Source organism: Acipenser ruthenus, chromosome 41 (genome assembly GCF_902713425.1).
Source record: "Acipenser ruthenus chromosome 41, fAciRut3.2 maternal haplotype, whole genome shotgun sequence".
Lineage (NCBI taxonomy): Eukaryota > Metazoa > Chordata > Actinopteri > Acipenseriformes > Acipenseridae > Acipenser > Acipenser ruthenus.
This window is the reverse complement of record NC_081229.1, coordinates 7,514,754-7,532,991: the sequence shown is the minus strand read 5'-3', so window position 1 is coordinate 7,532,991 and position 18,238 is coordinate 7,514,754. Positions and strand designations below refer to the sequence as shown.

The window sequence follows — 18,238 nt, the reverse complement described above, 5'->3', positions numbered from 1 at the left end:
AGATTGACCAATAACCTTCAGAAAGTGTGCTTTCTCTTATGCCTTACAGGTATAACTAAAGTTGCTCAAAAAACTTGAAAAACCCCTTTCTGAAAAATGTTAGTTTTGCTGTTAAGGAGCTTCATGTTCATATCAACATAGTTAGAGAGATGTACAAACCTGCAATATGAAAATCCCGTTGGTGAAGATCTGATTAAAGCACAGTGTAGCGATGCTGGCATCCCTGCAGGAGTCAGCACTCATGGCATTGGTCTAATAGTACAGTGCACTGTGTTTTGTAAGAATCAACCGCATACAGTGATCAAAACCAATGGGACCAAATCATTCCTATACTAACCATGCTAAAAAACTGCTTGTAAGAATCAAGCATTCCACTTAGAATAATTTAGTGGCAAACTGACTACATGTAATACAGCACTGTATCAAGTGCAATGACGTGTACAGCCAATAAGCTGCGTTTATGAATTTGAATTTGGTCACATGTTGCGTGATTAGGCACGTACGCAGCGTGGATCGTGCAGTGATGCAGGAAACACTGCATTGTTTGTAATCAGACAGGTGAGTGCGCCCCTGCATTGTGCAGGTATGTTTTGTTTTCTCTGTTAGTGAACATTTGTTTCAATACACATTCATTCAATACATACTGAGTACAGCAGTGTTATTGTGTGATATGCATGTAGAGGGAGTGGGATTGCAGCGCGGTGAGAGGAGAGGACTGCGGAGCTTTGCATCTCCACTTAGTGAAAAGAGATTTGCATCAACTGAAAATAAGTGAGCCACAGATGCTTAATGCAGTGGTAGTCCTGACAGTGAAATACTGTAATATCATTTTATTTCAAAGGCCATTACACATAACCCCACACGGCAGTTAAACTAGGCATGAGACGATCGCTTCTCAAGTATACTGCAGTAAAATAGGATTCTGTGATCATGATCATATAACAAGCTGCTTACCCATGAGGACTTGTTTTGATGTGTTGTCCTCAGTGACTGAGCACCATTGACATTTGTATGCTGTATTTAAACTGCTGACACGCGGAGGCGCTTTTGCTAATTGTAATGTGACGTGGCCGAGGACAGTGTAAATGATCAGGCTGGAGTCTTGATTTACAGTTTAAAACTGGTGCTGGTTTTATTTCTTGCACTGCGGTGGGGAAACCAAAATAAAACAAACAAACAAAATAAACCTAGCTCTCAGTTGAGCACTAGCTTAGTGTGGTCCCTGTGCATACATGTGGGAACTCATGACATCTAGTGGTCAACCCATTACACTGCAGGGAGCAAAGCTTTCATTCTCAAACTAACACACTGATTCAGCAGCACTTACCACAGTAATCATATCGGTCCGCTTTTAAGAATCACACTATCCAGGACGGATGTGATTCTTCTAAACGGAGTGCACCGTACTACAAATGAACACTGATGACCGCAAACCTCCTTTTCAAAATAAACCTTTCACCCCACCAGAAGAGCTGTGCTGCATTACCTGCCCACATTGTGTGCAAAAGCAGCACCTTGAGCCCCAGATTGAACAGCAGTGATGAGGTTGCCTTGCCCTTGCAGAGCTTCACAAAGACCCCCCCCCCCCAAATCTCTTAGAATTGTCTGTTTGAAATCTTACACGTCCCGGAGATGCCTGGTACAGTCCCCACTGCTGTGTGTGTCATTTCTCCTTGTTGATAGATACACTCAACATACGTGATCTAGAAGCTGTTTTAATGCTGACTCTGAATTTCCCTTGGCACTGCTGTCTCATAGCCTCTTCCCATGTTGATGATACAATGTAATGTTGCTGAGAAGCTGGTTGTTTCACTGCTGTCCCCTCTTCCTCTCTGCAGCAGAGAAGCCCAGCAGTGCAGAGCAGCACCCGGCCGCCTCCCGCCTCAGTGCCAGCAGCTCCAGCTCAGATTCCTCCTCCTCCAGCTCCAGCTCCAGCTCTTCAGACACCAGTGACTCTGACTCGGGCTGAAGCAGCCCCACCGAGCCCGATAGACAGCACCCCTCCCCTCCCCTCCCGGGAACACCGGACTGGACCTCCCAGCAGAGCCTGGCAGGAGGGGAGACACAGAGAGAGAGACAGGCACAAATCAGAGAGCTGCCAGCCAGCATCTCGGACAGAAGGGGAGGTCTCGCGTGAGCGGAAAAAAAGAAAGGAGAGATTGATGCAGCTCATTTTAGTTTGATTTGAGGCTGGAGTTGAGAGAGACGGGGAGAGGGATAGGCAGAAACTTAACTACCCTGCCTCTGAATTCTGACTCTCACTTTCTGTAATGAAGAGTGACGCCCTCCCCAGTTTATTTTTCCAGTGAGGAGGAAGTTGAAGCAGATGGATGGATTTCCTCTCCTCTCTGAGTGGTGCAGCTGCCCGTGTTACTGCACAGAGGCAGGGACTCTGACTTGAGGAGAGGTTGAATCCTAGTCCTGCCTCTGCTCTGCCTTGACAGAGCTGGGAAGAATGCCTCTCTCTCTCTGTGTGCCACAGTGTGCTAGCTGGGAGAATTGGCTCACTGCTGACACCAATGTTGTTTTGAGACTCCATGAGCAATTGAGAGACTAGTTGCTCCTTGCACGATTTTTTCTGTTATAAAGAAAAATATTCTAAAGGAGGAAGATGAGAAGGAGGAGGTGTAGAGGGACAGGATGCTTTTGCTGTATGTGTTTTGTTTTTTTTCAGGTGGTGTGTAGTTTCTAATGGATTTCAAATCCTTCTGCATGAATTCAATCAGGACCTGTTTAAATTGCACTGCTTTCCCGTACACAGAAATACACTCCACTGTGTCGCCCTCTGGGACTTCAGATACCCTGCAAGTTGTTCTGTGTGTGTGTGTGTGTGTGTGTGTGTGTGTGTGTTTAGAAATACACATCAACAGATATGGCTTTCAGTTTTCCTTCCAAACTATGTTGGTTGTCCTAGAGTTATCTTGCCGTAGACTACAGAGTTTGAATTCAGTTCAGATCTGTATCCATAAAGATGACTTACAACCCCAGATTCAGAACTCTGATATCAATTCTGTGTGTGTATATATGTGTGTGTAATACACACACACAGAATTGATATCAGAGTTCTGAATCTGGGGTTATAAGTCATCTTAATATATAAATAAAAAAGTATGTGTGTGTTACTGAAATCTCTGAAAAAATGAAAGAAAAGCAGTGCTGTTTTAAAAAAACCAAACTGAAGTCCTGGCTGATCCAGAGCACAGTTGGATTGAACTCGGTGACTGGAGTTGAGGCTTGTAGTCAGACTGCTGCTGTGGGGTTGAGAGTGACACAGAGTGCTTTATTGCTCAATAGAATCTCTTTCTCACACAAGGGGAGCTGTTTCCACTGTGGAAACCTGTGATGTCAGAGGGCAATGGTGTTTAGACTATTGATTGCTGAGTGACATCACATGGCAATAGCTGTCTGACTCTTGACCGCTCAAGTGACTGTTTGATCTTGTGAGTGTTCAGTAGCTGAGTGGCTCGCATCACCAGTGCAATCTGATCAGTTACTTCTTCACACATCAATAGGGTTGTTTAATCATGATGCTTCAGTCCTGGTGTTTGGGAACATCACAGTGCCAAGCATCTCCCACACTGAAACACTACACAGACCTCTCTCCAATCAGAACTGGGGTGCCATCACAATGTGGGTTAACATGCACTGAATTAGGAACTGAGGAGTCAAGAGTGTAATTCAGTGCCTTGCAGGATACATCACACCGTGGGCATACATCTTATTCCATAAGCACAGTTTGATGCCAAACCCAGATTGTCATATTGATATGCATAGTTGTAAGAAAACTTGAACGAAGGCAGTCAGGATCAATTAAAGAAACACAAATCCACGATGCAACCCTTCTGGGGCTTGATTAAAGTGTGTTGGTTTCTTGAGTGGCTTGTTTAGCCCCAGCCCTCATCTTCAGCTGTCACACACCCCTTTGCTTCTTCTTTGAGGAGTTTTATTTATTTTAAAGAGAAGAAGAAAATGTTTTATAATGTACAGAGTGCACAGTCACCTGTTGATGCAGGGTGGTAGAATAAAGAAAGTGTACAGTAAAGATTTTATTGAAGCGCTTGTATATATTTCAACAGTTGCACAATCAGAAGCAGCATGTTCTTAAAGGGGGATTGACAACTTTCCTTTGTCTTATTTGATTTTTTTTTTTTTTGTAAACCTGTGCGTGTTTCTTGAGTGGATTTATTTTCTAAGAAAAACAAAGAAAAAACCTAAAAGAATCCAACCTGTGGATTCCATTCTAGAGTTGTACGTCACGGCCGTCGTTGTGTTCATGAAGAAAAGAACTAATGTGTAAATAATAATAAAAGAGTTATTTAAATAGTGTTTGTGTCTCATTTTCTTTCTTCTTTCTGGACTGCAGTGCCAATCTCTACACCTTAAACCAAGATGTGTGGACTTCAGTTAACTTGCACAGTTGACCCTGTCTCATGTAAGTTTTACAGTTGACGGTCTCTTGTTTTAGTTCACATGTGCCGTCTCTCTCCTGGTAGAAGTGTCTTCTCCGGAGCACTGGGTGTGCAAGAGGACTGCAAAGCAGAGTGTTCCTGTCAAAGGACACGACAATCTCATACCACAAGGGACTGTGCTGACTGCAAACTATTCACACAAGAGGCTGGGCTGACTGCAAACTATTCACACAGACTGGGCTGACTACAAGCTATTCACACGAGACTGGGCTGACTACAAGCTATTCACACGAGACTGGGCTGACTACAAGCTATTCACACGAGACTGGGCTGACTACAAGCTATTCACATAAGAGACTGGGCTAGCTGTACAAACTTCACATAAGAGACTGGGCTGCCTGTAGAAACTTCGCTTATAAATCCTGTTCATAAAGAATCCTTGGAATTTGTCAGCTGGTTACTGTGACGACACTTCTGGGGTGTACAGAACTGTTCTGAAATCTGGCAGATTGTGAATTATAATAGTTTGGAGGTTGTAGTTATAGCTAATGATTGAGTCTTGCTGTGTTTCTTACCTCGTATGATGAACTCCACACATAAGTTGAACTCCCAGTCTCCATGTTGCTTGGTCAGGAGGAACAAACCTGATCTCTTTCCCAGAGATTCTCTTTATAAATTTTTCTGGCACCAATCCTGTCACTTCCTCCATAAAAGCCCCGTCATAGCTCCCGTTCAAGCAGGGAGTATTAACCATTACCATTCCCTTTAAGACACCCAAACCTGAAACTTTATACCACCAGGTCTTCTCTACACATTTATACCAGCAGATCTTCTCTACACATTTATACCAGCAGGTCTTCTCTACACATTTATACCAGCAGATCTTCTCTACACATTCATACCAGCAGATCTTCTCTACACATTCATACCAGCAGATCTTCTCCACACATTTATACCAGCAGATCTTCTCTACACATTCATACCAGCACATCTTCTCTACACATTCATACCAGCAGATCTTCTCTACACATTCATACCAGCAGATCTTCTCCACACATTTATACCAGCAGATCTTCTCTACACATTCATACCAGCAGATCTTCTCTACACATTCATACCAGCAGATCTTCTCTACACATTCATACCAGCAGATCTTCTCTACACATTTATACCAGCAGATCTTCTCTACACATTCATACCAGCAGATCTTCTCTACACATTTATACCAGCAGATCTTCTCTACACATTTATACCAGCAGATCTTCTCTACACATTCATACCAGCAGATCTTCTCTACACATTCATACCAGCAGATCTTCTCTACACATTCATACCAGCAGATCTTCTCTACACATTCATACCAGCAGATCTTCTCTACACATTTATACCAGCAGATCTTCTCTACACATTCATACCAGCAGATCTTCTCTACACATTCACACCAGCAGATCTTCTCTACACATTCACACCAGCAGATCTTCTCTACACATTCATACCAGCAGATCTTCTCTACACATTTATACCAGCAGATCTTCTCTACACATTTATACCAGCAGATCTTCTCTACACATTCATACCAGCAGATCTTCTCTACACATTTATACCAGCAGATCTTCTCTACACATTCATACCAGCAGGTCTTCTCTACACATTTATACCAGCAGATCTTCTCTACACATTTATACCAGCAGATCTTCTCTACACATTTATACCAGCAGATCTTCTCCACACATTTATACCAGCAGATCTTCTCTACACATTCATACCAGCACATCTTCTCTACACATTCATACCAGCAGATCTTCTCCACACATTTATACCAGCAGATCTTCTCTACACATTCATACCAGCAGATCTTCTCCACACATTTATACCAGCAGATCTTCTCTACACATTCATACCAGTAGGTCTTCTCTACACATTTATACCAGCAGATCTTCTCTACACATTCATACCAGCAGATCTTCTCTACACATTCATACCAGCAGATCTTCTCTACACATTCATACCAGCAGATCTTCTCTACACATTTATACCAGCAGATCTTCTCTACACATTCATACCAGCAGATCTCTACACATTCACACCAGCAGATCTTCTCTACACATTTATACCAGCAGATCTTCTCTACACATTCACACCAGCAGATCTTCTCTACACATTTATACCAGCAGATCTTCTCTACACATTCATACCAGCAGATCTTCTCTACACATTTATACCAGCAGATCTTCTCTACACATTCATACCAGTAGGTCTTCTCTACACATTCATACCAGCAGATCTTCTCTACACATTTATACCAGCAGATCTTCTCTACACATTTATACCAGCAGATCTTCTCTACACATTCACACCAGCAGATCTTCTCTACACATTTATACCAGCAGATCTTCTCTACACATTCATACCAGCAGATCTTCTCTACACATTTATACCAGCAGATCTTCTCTACACATTTATACCAGCACATCTTCTCTACACATTCATACCAGCACATCTTCTCTACACATTTATACCAGCAGATCTTCTCTACACATTCATACCAGCAGATCTTCTCTACACATTCATACCAGCAGATCTTCTCTACACATTCATACCAGCAGATCTTCTCTACACATTTATACCAGATCTTCTCTACACATTCATACCAGCAGATCTTCTCCACACATTTATACCAGCAGATCTTCTCTACACATTCATACCAGTAGGTCTTCTCTACACATTTATACCAGCAGATCTTCTCTACACATTCATACCAGCAGATCTTCTCTACACATTTATACCAGCAGATCTTCTCTACACATTCATACCAGCAGATCTTCTCTACACATTCATACCAGCACATCTTCTCTACACATTCATACCAGCAGATCTTCTCTACACATTTATACCAGCAGATCTTCTCTACACATTCATACCAGCAGATCTTCTCTACACATTCATACCAGCAGATCTTCTCTACACATTCATACCAGCACATCTTCTCTACACATTCATACCAGCAGATCTTCTCTACACATTTATACCAGCAGATCTTCTCTACACATTCATACCAGCAGATCTTCTCTACACATTCATACCAGCAGATCTTCTCTTCACATTTATACCAGCAGATCTTCTCCACACATTCATACCAGCAGATCTTCTCTACACATTCATACCAGCACATCTTCTCTACACATTCATACCAGCAGATCTTCTCTACACATTTATACCAGCAGATCTTCTCTACACATTCATACCAGCAGATCTCTACACATTCACACCAGCAGATCTTCTCTACACATTCACACACACACACACACAGGATGGTCAGCTCCACTGATTTAAAACTGGAACTTCCGCCCGTGCATGAGCGGTGCATTGTGGGAATCCAAAGAGTTCCGGTTGTGACTTTATAATGTAAAATCTGCCTCATTGCCTATTCCAAGTCTTCTCTTTATAATACGACTGCATTTTTAAACACGATTCAGCTGGATTTATTTAGAGATCGACGTTTTCACCTGGCCTGACGAGCTCTTTATCACTGAAGTGCTGACAGAAATTGCCACCGTCATGCATATTCATGAGCAGTCAAGACCGGGGCATGATTTGGTTTGGTAGCAGGTTAGGCGTATTATTTATTATTATTATTATTATTATTATTATTATTATTATTATTATTGCAATCACCACTACAAATAGTACAAATGCCTCGGAGGTGTTCTGCATTTAATTGTGGCAAAACAGAAAAAAAAGGAACATCTCCCTTTTCAGTTTTCCATGGGATGATCTTTTGTAAGTTTTTCAACTCCTGAATTCAGCTTTTTATTTATATACAGTAGATGCTGCTTGGTAGTCCTCTAAAAGCTGACATTCTCTGAAAGTTGTTAATAAGCGAAAAACCACAGGATAGGATTGGTTCCTGTAAAAACATTAATAACCAAAGGTTGTCTTTATTAGAGTTTCTAATAAGCGACATCTATTGTATAAATTATCTATTTGTTTTTAATGTTTATCAATATGAATTGACATAATGTCTGATGATTTGAATTGGGATAAATATAAATTGTTTCAGATTTAATTCTATTTTAATACCCTTTTACATATGTCAAATTTACATATTTTTAAATTAAACAGTTACTATTAATTAATAAAAAGACATTCAATATAGGCAATGTATTTTTTAATGCTAGACACTATTTTTAATAACAGGTAATGTATGTTTAATAATAGACATTGTAGTTTTTTAATAATATCCTTTAGCGTCCATTATTAACAATGCATTGTCTATTTATTGTCAATCTATTAATTAATAGTAACTGCTTCATTTAAAAATATGTATTCCTTAAGAAGCTTGTCATTTGGTTGAAGTCTGTTTCATATCCTTTCTCTTTATATGTATGATCCATTGATTACGCATTATTAAGATTTCCATTACATGAGAGCAGATGTTAAAACTTCATGGTGATTTGAACTTGGATCTCGCCAAGATAAGCACCAACTAAGACGTAGCTTTACAGTAAACTAATGTGATCCATATGTGTCTCCATCCATTTGCGCTTCCTTCCATATGATGATGTAGATATCCTTCTGTCTGGTGTTAATGGCTGAAGTGTAATGCTGGCTCCAGGGATCAGCTTATTTTGCCTCCCTGGCGCATCAGCACACACAACGGCTGCGATGCTGGCTCCGGGGATCAACCACAGTGCGGCCTCCCCAGCGCATCAGCATGACAACCGTCTGGATTGAGCTAAGTAGGGTACATCACTGGGGTCTTCAAGTGGGCACCTTCCATCCTCGGTGTTTCGTCGACTAGCCCACGACACCTCAAGAGGGCTCGACGGTGATTCTGGCGTCCCAGCATCACCCCCCTCCGTCCCCCACTCAACTCAGTCCAGCTTACTTACCCGTACATCAGCGTTTCTTTCTTTCTATTGTGCTTGAGATCCCCAGCCAGAATCTTTCTGTCTCAACCACAGCCAGTTGCTGCTCCTCTCTGCTGCTTCAGATAAGTTCTTCACTGTGCGATGCAACCCTTGGCCACTGAATCCGACGTCTCTGAGAAACCGGGTTGTAGAGTGTGCCACAAATCCTCGACAACCCACCTCCACTGGGTAAACCCGGACTCTCCATCCTCGCTGTTCCGCTTCAGTGGCTAGTTGAGCATACCGCAGTTTCTTTAAGTGTCTATTATTAAAAATACAATATCTATTATTGAAAATAGTGTCTATTAAATACTTTGTATGTTTATGTCTTTTTAATTAAAGCAGCTGCTTCATTTAAAAAGATGTAAATTGACATCTCTCTTTAATGATCAGCTTGTATTTATATTGTTAGCTTAGTTCTCAATTACGATTGCAATTCATGACTGAACAGTTTTGAATACTCTAACAATAGTAGTTCTTTATTTGATGTATGTTTGATTTATATCCTCTTAAAAAAACAGATTTGATTTACGGATACAAAAGACTTTCAACAGAGCAGAGTGACTCGTCTGCTGCTCCGCCCCTGAGAGCATAAAGGAGCTGCACACACTGACAACTATGTCATTTTCCTTTTCAGCTGAGACTCAGTACTTGAGAGAGCGCTGATATCATTTTATCACCTTTCTAATTACCTTTCTTTCACATTTTTCAGCCTCGCGGGAAGCCTGAGGATCCAGTGTCATCCTTCCTGGGATCCTTAACACTCCTTCGGCTGCGCAAAATTCTACTCAGAGTTTAAAATACATATATATATATATATATATATATATATATATATATATACTTGTCAGCGTGTTCACTTTGTGTTCCGGTTGTGTGTAAAATATATTGTATATTATTTCAATATTATTATAATGTATTAAAATTGTGTTTCTCTCTCTCTCATTTTTCTAGGATTGAAACGAACCCGAGCAGCTTCTGTGGACGTGCCTGCTTTTGCAGCTCGTTGCTGTATTAGTGTCGCTATCAGCACACTCTTACAAAGGCTTGTTTACAAGCAGGCTGCTTCCAGTTTCGTGTCTGTACTGACTGGAAGGGTAGCCAGTGGTTGTCTTATGAAGGGGACTCCCCTGTTAATACACCACTAACGGTAACTGCGACACTGTCGCCCCCGCTTCTGGTACCAGTACTGGGATCGAGGTTACCGTTCGGTACCATGTCGGTACTGAGTGCACTGTGTTGGTACCGAGTGCACCTAGTGTCTTCTGCAAGGACAAGTTGCCTGCAAAGGACGGGCACAATAAGTGCACTGTCTGTCTGTGCCCTGAGCATGCTCAAAGAGCCCTGACAGATTCCACTTCATGTGGTTTCTGTGCCCCCTTCTCCAAGCGTACATTTGAGAGTCAGTGGATAGGAGTCACATTCGAAGGAGCCCAGTCGATCCTCCTCAGCATCTTCCTACAGTTCCCCTTTCCCTTCTTCTCCCAAGCAGAGAAGGAAGAAAGCTTGCCACTCGTGTTCGGCAGACGGGACACCTCCTTACTCTTTTCTCTCCTCACTCTCTGTTAACACCTTTGAATTTCACGCTGTCCAACATTGACTCCCTCTGTCCCCTCACCTCCTGACCTGCTCGCCCCTCCCCTCCCCAACCCTGGCTCTCCTCTGTGCTCCGCGTGGCAAGAACAGAACTGCGCTCTGCTGAAAAGAAATGGAAGAGAACCAAACTCCCTGCTGCCCTAAACCTCTACCGCTCCAACCTCTCCCCTTTCTCCTCTACTCTCTCCTCTGCTAAAAGCTCCTATTTCCAATCTATTATCCAATCCTCCACTAACAATCCCTGGAATCTACCTTCTCTTCCCTCCTCAATCCCCCCTCCCTCCTCTATCTCCTGTGACAACTTTGCCTGTTTCTTCTCCTCTAAAATCTCAGATATCCACAAACTCCCGCTCCAATCCCAACACCCTCTGTCTCCCCTACAAACTCACCCTCCTTCTCCTCCTTCTCTCCCCTCCCAAACTCTGACCTCTCCTGAGCAACATACGAAGAATGCAACCCTTCCTCACCAACTACACCACCCAGCTCCTGGTCCAGGCCCTGGTACTCTCCCGCCTAGACTACTGCAACTCCCTCCTGGCTGGCCTCCCTGCGTCCGCCACCCGTCCGCTCCAGCTCATCCAGAACTCCGCTGCCCGCCTGGTGTTCTCTCTGCCTCGCTTCTCCCATGCTACTCCACTACTCCGCTCGCTCCACTGGCTCACGATCACCGTTCGCATCCACTTCAAGACTCTTGTACTAGCCTACAGATGCCTTGACCAGACTGCACCCAGCTACCTCCAGACCCTCAACTCTCCCTACACCCCGACCCGAACTCTCCGCTCCGCCTGCACTAGAAGACTGGCTGTACCTCCTCTACGTTCCTCTGCTGTGGTGGAATGACCTTCCTACGGATGTCAGGACTGCCCAGTCCCTGACCACCTTCCGGCGCCTCCTCAAGACACACCTCTTCAGACAACACCTGTAAAACTCAACTCTTCCCTTCTGGACAATATAGCACTCTGCCTTTAATGCACTTTAACTTGCACTTATCTGCTCCCTATTTTCCCATATTTAATCCTGCACTTCACCCAATCTGAAGTAGCTTGTATTTCACTTGCACTCGTATATAACCCTGATGTATCAATCAACACTTATCTGCTCTTGAACTGCATCGATATCAAATTGTGCTGTGTTTTCTATTTGCTCTTATTAGGACTGAAGTCGCCCTGGGTAAGGGTATCTGCTAAGAAATAAATAATAATAATAATAAGAAGAAGAAGAAGAAGAAGATGATATGGGAAGCTGTTTCATGCTGAACTGCTGCAAGAGTGTTCAGCCCTACCGATACCACCAGCTACCCTTCTTCCCACCCCACCTGCACCTTTGCAGAGGGAGGCTTGTGATCTGGAGCCCAGCTGCACCTTTGCAGTGGGAGGCTTGTGATCTGGAGCCCCGCTGCACCTTTGCAGTGGGAGGCTTGTGATCTGGAGCCCAGCTGCACCTTTGCAGAGGGAGGCTTGTGATCTGGAGCCCGGCTGCACCTTTGCAGAGGGAGGCTTGTGATCTGGAGCCCAGCTGCACCTTTGCAGAGGGAGGCTTGTGATCTGGAGCCCGGCTGCACCTTTGCAGAGGGAGGCTTGTGATCTGGAGCCCAGCTGCACCTTTGCAGAGGGAGGCTTGTGATCTGGAGCCCAGCTGCACCTTTGCAGTGGGAGGCTTGTGATCTGGAGCCCAGCTGCACCTTTGCAGAGGGAGGCTTGTGATCTGGAGCCCAGCTGCACCTTTGCAGAGGGAGGCTTGTGATCTGGAGCCCAGCTGCACCTTTGCAGAGGGAGGCTTGTGATCTGGAGCCCAGCTGCACCTTTGCAGAGGGAGGCTTGTGATCTGGAGCCCAGCTGCACCTTTGCAGAGGGAGGCTTGTGATCTGGAGCCCAGCTGCACCTTTGCAGAGGGAGGCTTGTGATCTGGAGGGCGATATGCTGTCAATCGTCACCTCTGAGGGGGCTGATGATCAAGACTCAGTTTCCCCATCTGAGGATGCAGAATCGGACAGTGTTCCTGTGGCACAGCTGTCCTTATCAGCAGAGCTTATGCCTCTGAAGCAGAGGGCTCCTACAGTCCTGCAGGTACCCTGGCCTGTAAAGGAAGAGAGGCGCTGTATTTACGATGAGCCGCCTACTGTTGCTTCCGCTGCCCCTCTTCTATTCAAACTGCAGTCCACATGGGAACACCCAGCTACGGCTGCGGCTGTTTCCCGTTCGGCAGACTCTCTTACAAGGTGTTCCAAGGTGTTCCAACCGGACAAACTGGGTCTGAACCATTTTCCGCCAGTAGGGGCACTGTGGCAAAGTGGTTGCAGTGCGCTGGTGTAGAAGTGCAGCGGTGATCAATGAAAGACAGGCAACGGTATTCCAGGTGCAATGGGGTTTATTTATAATCCTAAAGTCACTTGACAACTGTAAATAATAGCAAATGGTAGTACACAATGATGTGTACTACTCAGTATAACCCCAGGGCTTTAGTCCTGAAACAATAACACAGTAAATACACACACAAGACACAACTCGGTCACAAGTCCAAAGTGAGTGCTAACGTGCAAGTGGTGAAATACAATTTATTTTGTGAACAATAGTGCAGTGTTGTCCGGGTTCGGGCTGGCCTTAAGCGACAGCTCCTGGTACGTGTTTAGCCGTCTAATAATAACAAACAAGCAGAGAATTAGACACGACAAAAACAAACAAACACTCACAGTACTTTCTCACTGTCCTTTTGGTACGTCCGTAACCATAACAAAGGAACAGAACGCTCAGCCACGCCTCCTTGGTTAACGAGTGCAATCGCTTTCTCCAATCCGTGATCACCACATCGCTTCCTGTCTGGGGCGATGACTTAGTGTACCGTGGCGCCGCCCCCTTTCCAGATGGCCGACTTCCACCTTGTCCTGGAATGAATTGTCAGACCATCCAGTCCAGGGCATGCTGTTCCTTTTCCACAGCGCCCTCACAGGGAGGGAGATTTGCAGCTTAGGTTCATTCTGTCTCTGTCACGGGCACCCTTTGCCTGACAACTTGTCTTTGCTATCCAAGGACGCGGTGTGCCCAAACAAGGAGTGCAGGGCAACACAGGTCATACTGAAGAAGGTTCTGGGCCTGAAGGTTCTCCATAAAGAGAGACGAGGGACCTCTGGGAGTAGATACACTGGCACACCTGTGGCCAGCACATCACTCTAAGCGTTTCCACCACTTGCGTTTCTCCAGCTATGTCTGGGGTAGATCAGAAAGGACCGGGCCAGGGTGCTTCTAGTAGCTCCATACTGGCCCAGGAGAGTCTGGTTCTCCTCCCTGATGGAACTCCTCAGCGACCAGCCGTGAGAACTGCCGATGCACTGCGACCTGCTCAGCCAGGCGCAGGGCACTTTGTGGCACCCCAACCCATTGAGCTTACAGCTCTGGGTCTGGCCCCTGAATGGCTGCATTTGAGCCACCTGGGGTTATCGAACAGGGGGATTGACACCCTGCAAAACGCCAGAGCAGCCTCTCCCCATTCCCACTATGGGTACAAGTGGGGTGTGTTTCTGGCGTGGTGCTTGTCTTGTGGGTTTGAACCCACGACATGCCCCATGGCAGTTATACTGCAATTTTCACAGGACCTTTTTGATGAAGGGAAATCCCCCTCTACTTTAGAAGTCTATTTGGCAGCTATCTTGGTGTGCCATGTAAAAATAGATTCAGTCTCCCCAGGAGCTCATTTCCAGGCCAAGTTTTGAAAGGCACCCGACGGTTAAGGCCACCGGTGAAGGATGTAGTTCCTCGTTGGAGGTCGAATGTGGTGCTTAATTAATGTACTGATGAAACCTCAGTTTGAGCCGATGCACTCAGCTGAGCTCAATTTTCTGTCTTTCAGGGTGGTTTTCTTGCTTGCAATCACCTCCGCTAAGCGGGTGAGTGAAATGCAAGCATTTTCAGTATTGAAAGCCTGTCTAATTTTTTCAGAGGCCAGAACAAAGGTTACCCTTCATACTAACCCGGCCTTTTTGCTGAAAATCATCTTGGCTTTTCTTGTTAACCAGTCGGTGGAATTGGAGGCTTTCCACCCCCCTCCTTTCCAATCTGACAGGGAGCGTCTGCTCCATACGCTTTGCCCAGTGCGGGCGTTAGCGTATTATGTTGACAGGACTAAAAGCTGGAGTCATAACAATTCTTTGTCTGTTACGTAGCCAAGTCCCAGGGACAGGCTCTGTCTAAGCAACGTCTGTCTAAATGGTTGACAGGCAACTGCTTATGAACTGACCCATATTCCTCGGGGGGGGGGGGGCGGGGGGAACGACTTGCTTTTTTGTTGTTTTGTTTGTTTGTTTTTGTTTGTTTGTTTGTTTGGTCTGACACTGCTACGATGGCAGCTCCCAGATCTTTTTCAAGCGTAGTAACAGGGGGAGCCGGCAAAGTGAGACCGGCTTCTGTCCTGAAACATAGAAACATAGAAAAGTAGTTTGCATTAGATACACGGAGGACGTGGATTAAATCCTGTCTCATAAATTCGTCAGCAAAATACTTCTAAAAGAGTCTCTGGGTCTGTCACCCAGAGAAGTATAGGCCCTTATCCACCGGTCTGGAACAAGAGAGTTTGGCGTCAGTCTGAAAATCCTGCAATATCTGGATCGGTTCTGGAAGAGATAACAGGAAGTAAAGACGACCCAGGAATAGAACAACTTCCAGGTTATCCCAGAATTCCAGCCTGAGGTAAGAATGGTATCTGTATTTTTCTTCAATGAAAGTGTAGAAGTGAATGACATTGTCTTCTAAGCAAACACTGCGAGATTATAAATGAACCGTTCCCAGTGCTGGATACTCAGAGGTTTTGAATGAACCGTTCCCAGTGCTGGATACTGAGGGGTTTTGAATGAACCGTTCCCAGTGCTGGATACGGAGGGGTTTTGAATGAACCGTTCCCAGTGCTGGATACGGAGGGGTTTTGAATGAACCGTTCCCAGTGCTGGATACTCAGAGGTTTTGAATGAACCGTTCCCAGTGCTGGATACTCAGAGGTTTTGAATGAACCGTTCCCAGTGCTGGATACTCAGAGGTTTTGAATGAACCGTTCCCAGTGCTGGATACGGAGGGGTTTTGAATGAACCGTTCCCAGTGCTGGAAACGGAGGGGTTTTGAATGAACCGTTCCCAGTGCTGGATACGGAGGGGTTTTGAATGAACCGTTCCCAATGCTGGATACGGAGGGGTTTTGAATGAACCGTTCCCAGTGCTGGATACTCAGAGGTTTTGAATGAACCGTTCCCAGTGCTGGATACTCAGAGGTTTTGAATGAACCGTTCCTAGTGCTGGATACGGAGGGGTTTTGAATGAACCGTTCCCAGTGCTGGATACGGAGGGGTTTTGAATGAACCGTTCCCAGTGCTGGATACTCAGAGGTTTTGGATGAACCGTTCCCAGTGCTGGATACGGAGGGGTTTTGAATGAACCGTTCCCAGTGCTGGATACGGAGGGGTTTTGAATGAACCGTTCCCAGTGCTGGAAACGGAGGGGTTTTGAATGAACCGTTCCCAGTGCTGGATACGGAGGGGTTTTGAATGAACCGTTCCCAATGCTGGATACGGAGGGGTTTTGAATGAACCGTTCCCAGTGCTGGATACTCAGAGGTTTTGAATGAACCGTTCCTAGTGCTGGATACGGAGGGGTTTTGAATGAACCGTTCCCAGTGCTGGATACGGAGGGGTTTTGAATGAACCGTTCCCAGTGCTGGATACTCAGAGGTTTTGGATGAACCGTTCCCAGTGCTGGATACGGAGGGGTTTTGAATGAACCGTTCCCAGTGCTGGATACTCACAGGTTTTGAATGAACCGTTCCCAGTGCTGGATACTCAGAGGTTTTGAATGAACCGTTCCCAGTGCTGGATACGGAGGGGTTTTGAATGAACCGTTCCCAGTGCTGGATACTCAGAGGTTTTGGATGAACCGTTCCCAGTGCTGGATACGGAGGGGTTTTGGATGAACCGTTCCCAGTGCTGGATACTGAGAGGTTTTGAATGAACCGTTCCCAGTGCTGGATACGGAGGGGTTTTGAATGAACCGTTCCCAGTGCTGGATACTCAGAGGTTTTGAATGAACCATTCCCAGTGCTGGATACTCAGAGGTTTTGAATGAACTGTTCCCAGTGCTGGATACGGAGGGGTTTTGAATGAACCGTTCCCAGTGCTGGATACTCAGAGGTTTTGAATGAACCGTTCCCAGTGCTGGATACGGAGGGGTTTTGAATGAACCGTTCCCAGTGCTGGATATGGAGGGGTTTTGAATGAACCGTTCCCAGTGCTGGATACTCAGAGGTTTTGAATGAACTGTTCCCAGTGCTGGATACGGAGGGGTTTTGAATGAACCGTTCCCAGTGCTGGATACTCAGAGGTTTTGAATGAACCGTTCCCAGTGTTGGATACGGAGGGGTTTTGAATGAACCGTTCCCAGTGCTGGATACGGAGGGGTTTTGAATGAACCGTTCCCAGTGCTGGATACGGAGGGGTTTTGAATGAACAGTTCCCAGTGCTGGATACTCAGGGGTTTTGAATGAACCGTTCCCAGTGCTGGATACTGAGAGGTTTTGGATGAACCGTTCCCAGTGCTGGATACGGAGGGGTTTTGGATGAACCGTTCCCAGTGCTGGATACGGAGGGGTTTTGAATGAACCGTTCCCAGTGCTGGATACTCAGAGGTTTTGGATGAACCGTTCCCAGTGCTGGATACGGAGGGGTTTTGAATGAACCGTTCCCAGTGCTGGATATGGAGGGGTTTTGAATGAACCGTTCCCAGTGCTGGATACAGAGGGGTTTTGAATGAACCGTTCCCAGTGCTGGATACTCAGAGGTTTTGGATGAACCGTTCCCAGTGCTGGATACTCAGAGGTTTTGGATGAACCGTTCCCAGTGCTGGATACGGAGGGGTTTTGGATGAACCGTTCCCAGTGCTGGATACTGAGGGGTTTTGAATGAACCGTTCCCAGTGCTGGATACTCAGAGGTTTTGAATGAACCGTTCCCAGTGCTCGATACGGAGGGGTTTTGGATGAACCGTTCCCAGTGCTGGATACGGAGGGGTTTTGAATGAACCGTTCCCAGTGCTGGATACTCAGAGGTTTTGAATGAACCGTTCCCAGTGCTGGATACGGAGGGGTTTTGAATGAACCGTTCCCAGTGCTGGATACTCAGAGGTTTTGGATGAACCGTTCCCAGTGCTGGATACGGAGGGGTTTTGAATGAACCGTTCCCAGTGCTGGATACGGAGGGGTTTTGAATGAACCGTTCCCAGTGCTGGATACTCAGAGGTTTTGAATGAACCGTTCCCAGTGCTGGATACGGAGGGGTTTTGAATGAACCGTTCCCA

General features: G+C 45.5%; 1 protein-coding gene across 4 annotated transcripts in view; it reads left to right on the top strand.

Moving 5' to 3' along the window:
- The window catches only part of LOC117971425 (bromodomain-containing protein 2-like), a 30,592-nt gene extending 26,266 nt beyond the window's left edge, over nucleotides 1–4,326 (top strand). For all 4 annotated transcript variants that reach the window (XM_059010454.1, XM_059010453.1, XM_059010452.1 and 1 more), the window contains exon 12: nucleotides 1,839–4,326. In XM_059010454.1, coding sequence (XP_058866437.1) covers nucleotides 1,839–1,969 — 131 coding nt within the window. In that variant the 3' untranslated portion in view covers nucleotides 1,970–4,326. The remainder of the gene's footprint in view (nucleotides 1–1,838) is intronic.
- The last annotated feature ends 13,912 nt before the right edge of the window (nucleotides 4,327–18,238 follow it).